Consider the following 16,388-nt stretch of genomic DNA (forward strand, 5'->3'; position numbering starts at 1 on the left):
TAGTTAATTTAGTTAACAGATTAGATGTCTAACATCCAATGATCCAATAATTCCCGAGGATGTTGCATTCCCCTGAATACAGAGCCAAATACTGTTCTCTTTACTGAAGTACACACTGAAAATGTCTACCAAAGTCAGTAGGAAATGAGGTCACAGACTGAGAGCAGCAGAATTATAACTGGATAAGAGTAAGTGCTATTCCTCAGGACCTACCAAAATACATTTGCAATATGGTCTAAGAGATGGGCAATTGCTTTGATTCATCTATAAATCTGTGTATAAGGCACTCTGTATTCATCAAGTTGTCAAGACTACAAGTCATCATGACATTTGAGAACAAAATTCAGAGATGAGAAGAACAGAAGACTTATTTTAACCAAGGTCACTGTGAAGTCTGGATTCTAACTTCAATAAACTCTAATCCTTTGCTTCTGTCTTTCAAGAGTAAGGTATATCCTCAAAAACTAAAGAAAAACAAGCAGTAATTTGAATCAGACCTTAATTTTTGATATTCTCATAAATCTGAAATGGGAAAAAAAAATCACACACCAGTAGGAGAGAATGACCATTATCCTACTTCTGAAATATATCAAATTAAGAGATTTAATTAAAATACACATCAAAGATAGACATAGGGCTGTAGAATCTCCCTCTGCTTCTGATTTGAAGAAGTAACTACACAAAATATTGTGATAATATACCCTTGTGTGTATATCTACTGAATTGTTGTATAATATGATTAATGCTTGCTTACAACACCATAGGAGCCTTTAGATGTTGTGGATGATAACTGTGATGTAGCAGTGTAGATGGGGAGGCATGCTGTAAGACTGTTCTGCTTTAACAAGGCAAAAGAAACACACAGCAGTGGAAAAGCTGTGCACCAGCTTTGTGGAGTCCTTAACACTTATCAGCACCAAAAGAAGCCAGGATCCATGCACCAGGAAGAATTCATCTAAATTGTGACAGACAGCATCAAGACATTTCCCTTTGTTTTTCTTATCAGTGTGTGCAGAGACTTCTGTAGGTTTCCCCTGCATTCCACAGCAATCTCTGGGACAAAAGGAGTCCTTGTATGGCATCTCACATGGAGATGAGCCAACTGTGGAAGGTGAATCATTGGCTTAAAGATAGAGACTGTTGTATTGGAGGTGACCACCAAGAGCCAACAATGAACCATCAAGTTGCTAGAAGAATGCTAGATAACATCAAATACCACCAAATAAGGCTATATCTGTTGGACAGTCATTGGGAGTGGAGAGAATAATGATTTGGGGAGTGTAATGAATATGTAATACATGTGAAAATATAATCTGTGCATTTTTGGAGCATTATCCTATTGCTGCCCCAGCACTGCCAATGAATTTCTGCTTAATGGTAATAAAACCTTTGCTGTTAAGTCTCTTCACATCAATTTCTTTGATTCATCTCCCATTCTCTTATTAAGGATGTCAGTTTTCAGACAGAAAGTACAAGCTGAGTTTAGCCTCTAGAGTTTGTTGTGTAACTGTTGTATCATATTAGACAGTAGCATCTTAAGCTGAAAAGTATAAAACTAGCACATGCCAAGTCTGGTTTTTCTAGTACACCATACATCTTCTCTCTAAGATGAAGCACACATTACACTATATGGCCCAAAAATGAAACATGTGACAAAGAGTTCTTCATTTGTCTCACAAAAGGATGGATGGAAAACAATGTAAAATTGAGATATTTCCATTTTTTCCTTTCTTATTCCTTCTATTTTGCAAGAGGAATTCAGGGAAGGAAATGCACATTCTCTTTTCCATTCTTATTCCTTCTATTTTGCAAGAGGAATTCAGGGAAGGAAATGCACATTCTCTTTTCCTCCCTTTTGGCAGGAGCAAAAATTATCACACACATTCAGAGTCAGCAGTACTGGCTAGCTGCCCATGGGCAAAGCCAAGGATCTCCCTTTTCCCACCCACACTCTCCCTAGCTCAGCAGCTAAAAAATATATAAAGAATACAGGACATGCAGTTCCTGCTGCTTTGCTCCTTTAGTGATGGAAAAGAACGTGAAGTTTAAGTAGTTGCTAGAGGACTGTCTTCACATTTCATCTCTCTTCAACATCCTTTAGAGGAATCTGAGATATGACCCATTGTAATTCTCAACAAAATCAAGGGCACAGCTTAAGTCTACAATGAAGAAGAATTACCAAGAGAAGAAATAAGGCATACGTACAGAGCAAGGGCTCACAGCATTATGATTTAAGGTATTTTTACTTTTATTTTTACTTCTGCAAGTAAAAGTGAATTATGTCATTTTTGCCATGGTTGGAGGAGAACATGCAGATATTTTCTTACTGCTTAGCAGTTGGAGTAGTTAGTAACTTGTTATACTGCTGTAGCTTGCTTATTTGTCTGACAATGATTTAACTCACTGCCCTTCAGTCTTATTTTGCTGAGGAAAAATCAATATGCAAAGCCTGTCAGCAGTCCAAATTATTACACTTATTCAATTACATATATTATTGAGTAGGCAGTTTTACATAATGAAGTTCTTGGCTTAAGTTTGTAAGGGAGTTACATTAAGAGGAAGCAGATATATCTCAGAATGAGCTGAAAGAAATGAAATTGTACAGTTGGGCGAATTTACTCATTGGCCACCTATTTTAGAATATTCAGTGCTTGATGAAGTGCTAAGTGGGAAAAAAACAACCACAAAACCATTTCATAGTAAAGAACAGCCTAAATCTTTGGTCCAGCACTTGGCCCATGATTACAGCTCCTTGAATGATCCTACAAAAGACACACAGAAAACCCAAAAGGAGAGATTCCAAACATTCCGAATGTGAAAAGGAAGTTGTTCCTAAGAAATCTCCACACTGAAGTTCTCTACTAGAAGCCACTGAACTTAGTGCTAACCATAAAGACTGCCAAATGTGCTTTCCAGAGTGAGACTCATCTGACCAATTGCCAACATCTACATTTGAATGGCTGCCATTTTTTGGTAGTAGTAGTAGAAGTCAGAAAGAGGTAATCCCAGAGAACAATCATCTGAAAGTAGACATCTGAAATAGGTCTGATGACTCATTCCCTCCAATAGCCAACTTTTGTCCATTGACTGGGGAAGCAGCTTTGGGACAACAGCCAAGATAAAAATACCTATGGCAGTGAAATTTGCCCTGATATTGTTCTCATTTTCATAGCAAACTACAGAAAAATCAGAAAGGAAGTTCAAACAATGCCACCTTTATGGCACACAACTCCCACTGTGTCCCAGACAATCGGTTCATTTCCTGGGCTGTGCCACTGCTAGGCCTTTTCAGTCCGGGTGGAAATGGAAGGATTCTGCAGTATAGTTGATGACCATCATTACTATCTCATTCCAATAGATGACTGGCAGACCATAATACTCACACGTAAGAAAAAAGGGGGAGCCCAGTCAAGCTTTGCTGAAGCAGGTCACAAGTTGGAGCACCATTCCATATGCTTCTCCTTGAGAAGCATTGGGCGTTCTACAAATTCATAGCATTCGTTACTCATTCAATGAGAAAACAGCACTCCATTGGGTTTCTGCTTCAGGGCCTCTATTCCATTCTCAAGACCAAGCCACAGAAAGGGCCCATCATTACCATCAGTGTGTGGGATTATTTTAGGGTGGGAAGGGAATCTGCCAGTATATTACAGATCCTTCATTGTACCGATGTGAAGAAGCACATCCTCAACACAGGTAAGACTAATTCCAGCCTGTACTGATATATCCTGTCATATTTCTTGACCATACTCTGTTAATTCATTAGCAACAGAAGCTCAAATCTAAGGAATTACAGCAATAACCAATAGGTGTGTTTTGTCTTTTTTATCTGCCACCATATGAAGCAGTATCCTTTGCATCCTCCTAGGCTTCCATAAGCTCAAGAAGAGGCCAGAAATTATTGTTGCACCTTCTTGTCTCTGGTTAACTCTGCTAATATGGCCATACTCTGCAGATATGTACAATATTCTGGTAGCTTCTCTGTTAAAAACAACTACTTGTGTCCCCATTAATCAGTGCTTATAATGATGCTTTAGTAACCTACTTTTCCTATGTCAATCAATGCAAATACATAAGCAGGTGTTGTTGTTGTTTTGTGTTTTGTTTGTTGTTTTTTAATAGGTTGATTAACACCCTTCAGAAAACAAAACAAAGAAACAAACATATCCACAAAACCCTGCCCTTACTTTGATAGAAGAAACACTACTTGCCCTCTGGAAATGTGTATCAGTTTCCATTGAACTACACTGAGAACTACAGCTCTTTGAGCTCACAGACTAAGGAATCTAAATGTAGGTTAATGTATGTTAAATGAGGTGGGCTTTGGCTGGCTCACTGCAGGTAATGAGGGCCACCTGAACCTCATCACCACCTGCTTCTGTTGTAGTACTATCACTCCTATAGGTCTGTGCCACATCTTCCAGCCCTGTGTGGGTTTCTCAGGTACACAAAGCACCTTAACTGACACTAGTTATCTATCTCTATACATTAAACCCTCTCCCCACTGCCTCAGTTTCCATTATCATCCTTGAAGTTCAGATATTTAACAATGTTCTGAAAGCAATTCCAGGGATAAAATAAAGGTGTCTGTGGGTAACGGTCGGCACTCAGAAGACTTCTGCTCTTCATTAGAGACTTTTGAGGGAGCCTGAATCAATTATTTAGACCACACATGAAGTTTTCAGGGACCTTCATCAGGTATTTCCACTGAGAGACCTTAATGCACTGTCACAAGGACAGGTTTTAATACAATTCAAGATGCTTCAGGAGACATGGGTATATCATGATACTACCAGGAGCCTAAAGGGGTTAAAAGGGTCTAGGGGTTTCTGTGCACCTGAATCAAGTCCTAAGAATCTCCCAAAGTAATTCTATACTTCTTTTATTTCAGGAACTGTGAACCACAGTGAAATAAGGAAGCAAAATCCAGGCTTCATTCAAGATTCCTCTGAAATGCAGTCACTGTCAGTGCAGAGAAGTTGAATCTCCACCAGTGGAACCTGTGTTCTATATCTAGATACACAGATCCTACAAATAAGTCAACTGTGCCATTGATTCGAGCAAGAATCAAACCCCCTCTTACTGATGCATAGTTTAAAAGGAGCTGCCAAGATCTGTTGAAAATCATACTAAAAATCATGGATGGTCATTCAGTTATAATTTGGGTTAATCTTCCCCTGCATTGCTACAGCAATTAGACATTAGGTTAAGTAATTGCAAGTCACAGCTTCCATCATGAAATGGAAGGTACCGACAGACAGAGCAGTACAGGAAAGACCATCATCTTTTTCGCTGCATATGATTTACTGATATTCATTGCTCATTTTTTAACTGCAGTGAGTTGGTCTACCATGGCTGCAATTATACGTAATGCTTACAATTACAGCCTGGGGAGATGTGAATATGAGCAATCCTCCAATCTACCCAGCCCACAGGAGAGGAAAAAAAACAACACTGCCAATGGATCTTCTATAATTTTCAGATGAAAATTATCATATTGAAAATAAATAAATAAATAGAAGAAGCATATGGGATAAACCATCACTTATAGGTATTCCCTAAAAAAGCTCCCTCCCTATTTACTCTTGATCAGCTCCCCATGGCACAGTGCATGTGCTGAGTAGTGGAAGGTAAGACCAGACTTCATGGCACCATCAAACTTGGGACAAAAGAGAAAGAGATGCAGTGTGTGGTTTAATGAACTGTCACCATAGAAACATGGAACTCACAAGCAGAGCTGCATAAATAAATGATATTTTGCTTCAATAGTTACAGAAAAATAAAAAGAAAAAAAAAATGTTGGAAATAATAAAAAGAAATATATTCATCTACGTGGTAGGACTTTTTCTCTTCTTTTTGGTTAATAAGAAACATAAAGCATTGAGAAGGCAGACGGGAGCTTTTATTTTTAGCTTCCTATTTTTAACTTTAGTGTTTCATTTTATTAAATGTCATTTAAATTTAGTTGGCTCTGTTTCCTATATTTCTGCAACAAATGTTCTGAAATACTTATTTTCCATTATTTTTCACCAGAAATTCCTCAAACGTCACTGGAATCTATGTTTTTTTAATGAACAAACTGTTTGCAGATAAATACTTCTATTTAGTCCTGCTCCCAGAAATCAATCTTATCAGAGTGAATATCTTACCAAAATGCCTAGTCACAATCCATTCCACCTACTTTTGTAGGTAGGAGAAGAGTTGGATGAGATGACCTTAGGGGTCATTTCCAACCTGAATGATTCTGTGTTCCTCTATTATTAAAGAACGCCTTCCTGGCAGTTCGGAGGATTACAAAAAGGACAGCTTGAAAGAAGACAGTAGGAATTGTTACTGCAAGGATTTTATGGGATGGGGATAGTAGCTAACACACATTATGTAATTATCAGTATTTTCATTATGGGAGGCATCAAATTCCTATGCACTTCCTTTCCTTCTCTACTCTTCTGAATTGAAGCTGAAGGAGAGCAGATTTAGGCTGGATGTCAGGGGGAATTTCTTTATTCTGAGAGTGGGAAGGTGCTGGAACAGCTGCCCAGAGGCTGTGGATGCCCCGTCCATCCCTGGAGGTGTTGAAGGCCAGGTTGGATGGGGCCCTGGGCAGCCTGGGCTGCTATGAAATGGGGAGGTTGGTGGCCCTGCCTGTGGTTGGGGATTGGAGCTTCATGATCCTTGGGGTCCCTTCCGACCCAGGCCATTCTGTGATTCTATGATACTATCCCCTATAAGTGCTGTTGCTCCATTTGAGAACAAAGCTCTTTAAAGAGCCTGCAGATTGCTTCATGCCGAAATGGCAAAGATTCTATTATTTCCAACACTGCTACATTATAATCAGTATGATTCATACCACCTAACTTCAGATGTCCTGTAATTATTGGTTTAATAGGCAGTGGAGAGAAATTGGCACTTCTACACACCGTCTTCACAAGATAAGATGGGTGTCTAAAATAAGGCAAGTTTAAGTCTCGTTAGTACTTTAAGTGTGACTTCAAAGCACCTGTCCTCATATACTGACTATAAGCAGACTAAATAACTAGCATTACTACTTCAGACAACTATACTTAGCAGACATGAATCCATTCATTGCATCTAATGATCAGATTTCTTTGAAGCCTGCTGAACCAGCCCATAAACCACTGACACAGACACAAAAGTATTCAACAAGGATCCAACGGAGACAATGGTTGGAAAACAAAGACTAACGAATCTGTTTCTCTTCTATTTGCCTAAGAAAGAGTAAGGCTTGATCACAGCTCAGATACTGATAGTTGCACAAGTGTCTTGTTTATCTGTGCAGGATAGATATCTGAAATTGACGTGGATTCATCCTCAGTATTGCATGCTCTCTATTTTCTACCTTGAAACTCCTTCTTGTTTCTACTTGAGCATAGTAGAAGATACTTTACACAGTATTACATGGATAGATCCATCAGCACAAAAAAGCACCTTTGACCTAAGATAAGCCCATTCAGGCAGATCTAATCTGTCAGTGTCAGTATCTTGGTTACAGCAGGAGACAAGCAGAAAACATTTAGGGATAGAGACACATTCTGAGCCATTCCCCCAGCTTTAAAAGCTGGGTGTGAGAAGAACAAATCTAGTCTCTCTGCACAGCTGCATCAACAAGGGAGATACATGAACACTTGCACAGGCACATAATGAAACAACAGCTTCCCAGGGGTGCCAAGGGAAACAAGAGCAGGTAACTAAAAGGCCCGAAAAGAACAGGAGACTGATGAGCCATGGATGGGAATGAAAATCTAAAACTGATGTATGATGGTCATATGAAAATGGAAACGCTTTTCAAAGTCCATTGTGGTTTCCTCCCTCCCTAAATCACCACCATTATCTCCTAATTACCACCTTCTACCCTCTGGTACCTTTATCAGTTAATCATTTGTTGATTTGTATCACAGGGGTGCTTGCTGATAGGATTCCACTTAGGAATTGTAGGCACTGTTTCTCTACATGCACTTACTCTATTTGCATTACTTGACTTGCCTGGCAATGCTATTGCCCTTAAAATTACTTCACAGGAAGGACGAGGGGGAATGAGACTACCTAGCTTGGACTACAAGATCAAGATTAATTTGGCAGTGAGTCATGAACCACTCAATCACCAATGAGACCTCATCGCTTCTGTTTCTTCTTATTCGAGATGTTGTGCTGTATCACACCTTGTCTCACTCCAGGATAATGCATTTTAGGCTCTATAAACCACAGACTCACAGGATCATAGAATTTTATGATTCTTAAGAAATTAATTTCTACATGGCAGAAAGTCCACTGAGGACTGCTGACAGCTACAAGAGGCTCCAGCAGAAACTCCATAATAAAACAGAGACAAAAACTGGAACAAAGGGAGACTGAAAATACTGACAGTAAGAAATAGACCAATCCCTCCACCTGAAGAAGATGAGGAATAGTTCCCCTTTCTCCTTTCTTTGCAGCTTTTGGCTTTCATTATTTGTCCTTCACACTTTAATTCCCTCTCTAGAGCAAAGAAGTCAGATTCTGGGTCCTGCTGAGATCTCATTTTCTTCAAATTCTCTCTTATAAGTCTACTTTGTAGGAGATGGATGGACAGGTTTGTATGCATAGGGTCATCACATGCTCCTTATTTCTTTTCATATAAAGGCATCTGAAGAATTTAAAGATTTAAGAGGAAACAGTCAACATAAAATAATGGGGGTTGGGGGGGACACACCACAGAAAAAACAGAAAATCTCAAAGCAATCAGTTTCTGAAGCACTGCAGGCAGAGCTCAGCAGCAGAGGGAGAGAAAACATCACTGTGAAAGATAAAACAGTAATGAGTATAACAGCTGGGCATGAGAAGCAGAGTGGGAGAAAAAGGTGAAAACATCAGAGCCCTGATACTTTAGGGCTGGCTGTTTTCTCTAATAGAGCACCAGCCTTGCTCTTCAAGACCCGTGGTTACAGCTGTAGCTTCAAAACTGTTCTGTTGGACCTCATCCAGACGAGCTATGGTGGAACCATTTAGTTTATATCTGCGTTCACAGACGCTGAACACAGGAAGGGGTGAAGGAAAGGCAGGAGATCTGAGTTACTACAAAGTGTAGGAACCTATAACATGTTCTTCCACTTCTGACTTTGAAGTGCATTGTCTTTCATGAAGTACTTTTAGCTACAGGAAACATTGCTGCAGAGAAATGGACAACAGAATCTACTGTTACTATCATTAACTCTTACCCTATGTAGTAGAATTTGTAGAATCATAGAATCACCCTAATCAGAAAAGACCTTTAAGATCATCTAGACCAACCAATGACCCAGCCCCAGCCCCTTAAGCAGCACTATTTGATATAATTGCTCTAGATATTGTAGAAGTATAGATCAAACAGTTTGGGTTTGCATAACATGCAGTTATTTGACTTTTTATCACATGTAACAGAAGAATATGGAGCTACATTGCTTTCACACGAAGGTAGTATAGTTTAGCTCATCTGAAGGATAAACCACAGTATTTGCCATCATTAATGCCTTATTGTTACAGACAGTTAATAAAAGGTTACTACCTCTTCATCATATTTGTCCAAACTATGGTGACTTACAAGTCAGGTTCAACCAGGGTGAGTAACACTCCATTCCACTAAGACTGGGAGCAAAAATGCTTTGGAAGTAATTGGGTGCTTCCCAAATATTCGTTGTGGGGGGAGTTTGTCATATTAGTACATCACTTGCTAGCAGTCACTGCCTCAGCGGTGTTCTTCTAAACAGAGTAAGCAGTATTTCAAAATAATTGAGAAAACAGGTCTGTTGTTGTCCCATCCTTCAATAATGGAGATAATACCTTGTTGGAAATGAGTGGCAGGATATGGCTTAAAATAAGGATCAGACTTTAAAAGCATGTCTAGAAAGTGAGGGCTTAAAGGGATAGAGTGGGATGTTACAGTACCAGCACTAAAGATGAAATGAAATTTTCATCACACTAACATGTACCCAATGGTATTCAACCTCCTCTATTTCTGAGCTGTGCAATTCGAATATGAAACAGGTAGGATGCAGATTTTGATCTGAATAGTACCTGGGTTACCTGGGTAAGTTCTTTACTAGAAGAGTGGTTAGGTCCTGGAACAGGCTGCCCAGTGAGGTTGTGGATGCCCCGTCCTTGGAGGTGTTCAAGGCCAGGTTGGACGGGGCCCTGGGCAACCTGATCTAGTAAAGGTGTATGTTTGTTGGCCCTGCTAGACAGGGGGGTTGGAACTACATGATCCTTGAGGTCCCTTCCAACCCGGGTAATTCTGTGATTCTGTGATTCTGTGGGTTACCAAAAAGCAGAGGGTTACTTTGGATGTGAGTTATAAAGAAGCAGCTACATGATGAAATAGTCTGTTTTGACCCTGGAAAATCTACAGATTTTTATACCCATATAATAATTGTCCCATAATCATTAAAAGTAGGGCTCATTATCAGGTTTTGATATCATCCCATGGAGAAGATAGATAGATTACTGGTAATTTCCCTTTTGTCTTTGCTTATGCTACTTCTGGGCTGAGGAACAATTGTGAAGCTGTTCTGCAATGGACAAAAAGGGTCTCAAAAACACATTTCCTAGGCTGGAATGAAACACCTAAATACATCTTTTCCTCCTTTACTCCAAACCACCTGGTCTAAAGTTTCCAGTCTAAAGCTGGGAAATAAAACAGAACAAAACCAAGTTTAAGAATGTGCTGAACAGCAGAACTCAGATGAACATACTCCGAGCTGCTAAAACGCCTTGCTGCAGGGGAAGCTCCAGTAACACATTCATCATGTTTGAGTCACCATCCTTGGATGTGTTTAAAAACCATCCGGATGTGGTGCTCAGGGACATGATTTAGCAGAGGGTTGTTGGGAGTTACGGTGACATGGTTAGGTTGTGGTTGGACTTGGTGATCTTGAAGGTCTTTTCCAAACTTAGCAATTCTATGATTCTATTATCTGTATCATTCCTCCTGTTGCTTCTGGGCTAAAACATATGGCCAGAAAAAGAAGACAGAGACCTCTCCTCTTTTATGACACACACACACAGCATGTTTTATCTGCAGTTCTCGGCAGTTTTACCCATTCAAGTCACAGCAGAAGTGGTTTGGACACGACTCAGAAAATAGGCCCTGATTTCCAATTAGCTGCTTTGTCATTCTTTGCACTTCTCTCATTGGTGCTGGCCATCAGCAGCTCCTGCTGCAGTCAGTGGGAAATGAGACAGGATATTAAACCATTAATTCCTTTACTTGCTGCCTCAGTTTCTTAGCAATCTTTATCAAGATTACAGTCACCACAACATTAATCCCTGTGAAGGTCTTCAGATCGTGTGATAGAGGTGCAAAAATTATTACTGAGGTGATGAAGGGGGATGAGCAATTGCTGTTGTAGAGCACTTGAAGCACTTACAGCTTAATCCCCAGCAGCCCCAACATCCTATCAAGACATTTCCTTCCAAGGCACCTAATTCTTGTTGCTATTGTCATTACAGTTTCGATTCATTTGGTAGATATATGTCACAGCATCACCTCCCGTATGGAAGGAAATCCTTGACCTCTGATAATAACCACCCATGGGCACAGTACATCCCTACTGATTGATTATTTTTCTGTCCTTACAGCGTCTCTTTAAGCTCCAACAACTGCAGTGACGGCACTTTTTCCAGTAAGATGTTTGCAATGACATTGCTGGAAACCCCTGCAGGCATAACAGGAAAGGTCTATAAACCCTCACATCAATGTATATGGCATATCCCAAGCTGAAACTCACCTGGAGAAGAGTCATTCAGAGGGTTCAGGGCAGCTGCCCTCCGTATTTTCTCCAGACAGGTTTCTTGCTCCTTTTTAATTATGCAGTTGGAATGTGTTGCTGTAACCTGAAATGGGAGAAGGAAAAAAAAATTGTGGTGAAAGAGTAGTTATAAATGTAAAATAGCTGGAGAGTTTATGAAGAGACATCAGGACATTTCGATATTCCCTTCCAGAAAGAAGAAAGTCATAAAAACATCTTTAATAGATGAAACTGCAACAGACTTCTTGATGTTTATTTGTTTGTTCTAGACAGAAAGCTTGAGAGTGTTCATAAGACCGTTTTTAATGCTGCTCTCTATCAAAGTGCAGTCTGCAATGTGTTTGCTTTGTTTTATTGCATTTCTTCCTCATATAAAACAGAAGTTACCTCTAAATAAAGAAATAATGTAAAGAGAAAGCAGAAATCATTTGAGGCTCTGTTTGATCTTCTGCCATTCTCTTATGAGTCTCACACAATCCATTAACCTTACTCAGGACCCTAAACTAAATTAAAGTTCTCGCTCCCAGTCTTTTACCCCGTCCATTCTTTAATGCTTCCTTCTTCCTTTCTTTCCAATGAATACAAGGCAGCTTGCTTGCCAAGAGCAAAATGTAATGCCAATGCAACTGAAATGACTTGGTCCAAAACTTCTTTTCTATCTTTAAGGCTCTAAGGCATCCCACTACGATTAAAGAAAGGAAGAAAGAAAGAAAGAAAGAAAGAAAGAAAGAAAGAAAGAAAGAGAGAAAGAGAGAAAGAGAGAAAGAAAGAAAGAAAGAAAGAAAGAAAGAAAGAAAGAAAGAAAGAAAGAAAGAAAGAAAGAAAGAAAGAAAGAAAGAAAGAAAGAAAGAAAGAAAGAAAGAAAGAAAGAAAGAAAGATGAAGAAAAAAGGAAGAAAAGAAAAAAAAAATGAATGTATAAGAGGAACATCATGGCCAACACAACGCAGGCAATCCCAAAGCAGCAACAAACTGAAAATGGGATCCATTCTCAGAAATCAATAAAAGACTTCATTCCTGCTGCAGAAAGTGGCCAGAGGATATCAATTCAAGGGAAACGCAATCTTGGGTTTCATTAGACCATTTCACAGGGGTACTGCTGAAGTTCCAAACTCAGTGGAAAGTCTTATGGAAATCCACACAGTGGTTGAAGATGTGGTGGGTCAACCCAGCTCACTGCAAGCTACTTGGTTGTTCTGTTTTTCCCACCCCATTTTCTTCACTCTGGATAATGGAGGATTACTTGGGGAGTGGTGTGTTCCTGCCAAGTGATAAACAGAAACAAGCAAGTAGGGAAAACAGCACCTGAACCCAATCTGTTTCAGTTTATTTTTGGAATCCCATCTACACAAATTGTCTTTACTTCCCTCACAACCCAATAGATGGAATGGAATGAAGGGAACGGTTTGGGTCACTAATGTATCACATAACCAGCACACACTGAATGCATGCTTGCAACACATCCCACAGCATATAAAACTCAAGTTTGGTTATACTTCATCGTGCTAAGAGGCAGGGACCCACTTGCAGACTTCTGACATTCTAACAGTTACCCACCTTACCTCAATGAGAGGATTTCATAATGTATCCCTAATGGAAAGCCTTCTTCACCATTGGAAGGAACTGCTATTGCCACGCAGTTCCACCTCCGAAGTCCCAGTAACAAATGTAAGCCCTCTGCCCAATGGGATACACCAAGTACAACCATATTAGAGTTGTTTATCTTCAAAGCAAAACACGTTCTGTTTTAAGGGCTCCCAAGGGCCTGGAATATATATACTGTCACAGATCTCAGTGATTTCTCAAGAACATAACAGCTTTTACTACATCACCCCATGAACCTCACCAAGGGTGGAGATATTTTTTTGGTCACACAGCTGACAATGTCTGAAAGGAGTGTCCAATACAAGCACTTCACAGTTCCTGTACATTTCAGTATGTACAGATTACAAAACTTTTCATGTCGCAATTGCCAAGTCTGCAGAGGCAGAATACAAAGATTACAAATATTGTTAAGCTGCAGAATTCTCTGAAGCTTCACACTGTGGATGTTGAATGCCCATTGGAGCTCACAACATATAAATGGATGCAAAGTCCATCAAAGGATACAAAACATTACGAAACCCACCAAGTCCAACTTCTGTCCTGTGGGCCGTTTAAGAAGATTTAGAGTCAGTCTATAATCAAAGGACAAAAGAGTGTGATTTAACCTTCAATTTTTTGGCATCTTCTTTAGTGAGAAGTAAATCACAGCTGAAACTACTGACAATAAATAGACAGTAAGGTGAGCAGGTCCGGTTTCATTTTTTTCTTTGCAGACATTCACTTTTCGTCAGATGCATCAGACTAAACAGACTTAATTTAGGCAGTGGCATTTGAGCAAGTGTTGCTTGGGCAGTATGGAGATTCCTACTGCTGAATGTGGGGAGAGCAGTAAAGTCCTGTGCTTCTGCTGTTCCTGCAGCCTTAATTTAGCTTCCACAGTCAGCAGGATGCTTTGACATACCCTCCCATAAAAACCTTCATGTTGCTATGTAGTACTCATCATCTGCAGAAGACACCAATTTGGGAGGAAGTGTTCATCTGCCAGAGGGGAGAAGGGCACTACAGAGGGACCTAGATGGACTGGGCCAAGGCAAACTGTATGAGTTTCCATATGGCCAAGTGTCGGGTCCTGCATTTTGGTCACAACCCCAGGCACCCCTAGGGGCTTGGGGAGGAGTGGCTGTAAGCTGCCTGATGGAAAGGGACCTTGGTGTACTGATGAACAGTGGGCTTAATATCAGCCAGCAATGTGCCCAGGTGGCCAAGAGGGCCAATGGCATCCTGGCTTGTATCAGGAATAATGTGGTGAGCAGGACTAGGGAAGTCATCCTGCCATACACTCAGCACTGGTGAGGCCTCACCTTGAGTGCTGTGTTCAGTTTTGGACACTTCAGTACAGAAAGGACATGGAGGTGCAGGAGCAAGTCCAAAGAAGGGCAACAAGGCTGGAGAAGGGCTTGGAGAACATGCCCTGTGAAAAGAGACTGAAGGAACTGGGGCTGTTTAGTCTGGGGAAGAGGAGGCTGAGGGAGACCTTATTGCTCTCTTCCAGTATCTGAAAGCTAATTGCAGCAGAGCAGGGTTGGTCTCAGCTCACTGGTGACAGACAACAGGGTGAAGGGAATGGCCTCAAGTTGTTCCAGGGTAAGTTTAGGTTGACAATCAGGAAAAACTTCTTTGCAGAAAGGGTTGTTAAGTACTGGGACGGGCTCCCCAGGGAGGTGGCTGAGTCACTATCCCTGGATGTGTTTTAAATGTGGTGGATATGGTTAGATTTGTATGTTTTGGTTGTTGTTGGACTTGATGATCTTTAAGGTCTTTTCCAACCTGAGCAATTCCATGATTCTACGATTCTAACAGACATTTTAAGTTACCAAGGAACAAGGAATCTAAGACAGAAAACAAAGAGAAGGAGAAAAGAGCAACCTCAATGAGAGAATAGAAGCTGCCTGTCATCTCCGCTAATTAGCAGTGTCTTTTCAGAGAAAATAAAGCCATGTTTGGATCACTTATAACCAAACATTTCCTTGTTGAAGGCAGAGATGTTTTGAGGTTATCATGTTTTCCTGAAAGGATCCATATGTCCCACGTGTCTCCACTCAGAACGTACTGGCAGTTTATGCCTTTCATCTGTCAAGCCAGTCTTTAACAAGTGAACAGCAGAGCACAGCCGAAATGGAAGCATATGTTCGAACTTCATGGCCTCATGACGTCGCTTCTTTCACCTCAAGGACATCTACAGCTTCCTGAACTCATTGTAGGCAGTGTGCTGTCTGCTTCTCAGAAGGTATCAGTGATACGTGCTGTTAAAGAATATTTTGATGCTCACCAGAAAAAACAAGAAAAAAGGCGGAAAACACAGGAAGTTCACATTTAAATTAAATATATATGTATTACTCTCAGCAAAGTGGAAGAGATTGATTCACACCAGTTTTGAGAACGAATATGTTTTCAATAGTTTAGGTGTTTTTAGTTCTTCTGTTTCTCACTGCTTTAATCTGTTAGCAACAGACAATAAATTACATTACTTTTCCTACACTGAGCCTGTTTTGCCCTTGAAGGTAATTGGTGAGTGATCTCCTTGTCCTTATCTCAACCCATGAGCTTTTTTTCACTGCATTTTTTCCCCGTCACTCTGTGTGGTGGAGTAAATCTGACCATCAGTGTGAAACTACCACTCAACGACTCTATGGAAGTGCAACATATTGACGGCTTTCATATTTTTGTGAGCAACTTCTTCCTTTCCACATGATTTCTGTATTGGAAAGGTGACATGGCAGGCTGCTTGATTTGGTGCAAAAAGATCTATCTACAGAGCACTGTAATAACCGTTCATCTCTTCCCAGCATGTACCATTGACTGTGCCCTGATCTAGGTATGGGGTGGTACAAGTCAGTGACACTGCTTCCTGGGCCCTCATCTCCTGTAAACCTGCAAATAGGGAGAGAATAGTCCTGAAAATGAATCCAGGGAGCACAAAGCCAGGCTGAGAGTAGACGGCTCCAAGAGAGCAGCACTGGACTGCATTAGGAAGATGCTTCCTTAACCACAGGCACTGAGGAACAGG

The 16,388-nt window shown here is 40.5% G+C and overlaps 1 protein-coding gene across 25 annotated transcripts in view; it reads right to left on the reverse strand.

Annotated features, from left to right (window-relative positions):
- LOC107308667 (pituitary adenylate cyclase-activating polypeptide type I receptor) overlaps nucleotides 1–16,388 on the reverse strand; it is a 127,023-nt gene that overhangs the window by 65,770 nt on the left and 44,865 nt on the right. For all 25 annotated transcript variants that reach the window (XM_085539191.1, XM_015852702.3, XM_015852700.3 and 22 more), the window contains one exon: nucleotides 11,757–11,862. In XM_085539191.1, coding sequence (XP_085395317.1) covers nucleotides 11,757–11,862 — 106 coding nt within the window. The remainder of the gene's footprint in view (nucleotides 1–11,756; nucleotides 11,863–16,388) is intronic.

This window comes from Coturnix japonica, chromosome 2 (assembly GCF_054131305.1).
Source record: "Coturnix japonica strain WE chromosome 2, WE-NBRP24, whole genome shotgun sequence".
Taxonomy (NCBI): domain Eukaryota; kingdom Metazoa; phylum Chordata; class Aves; order Galliformes; family Phasianidae; genus Coturnix; species Coturnix japonica.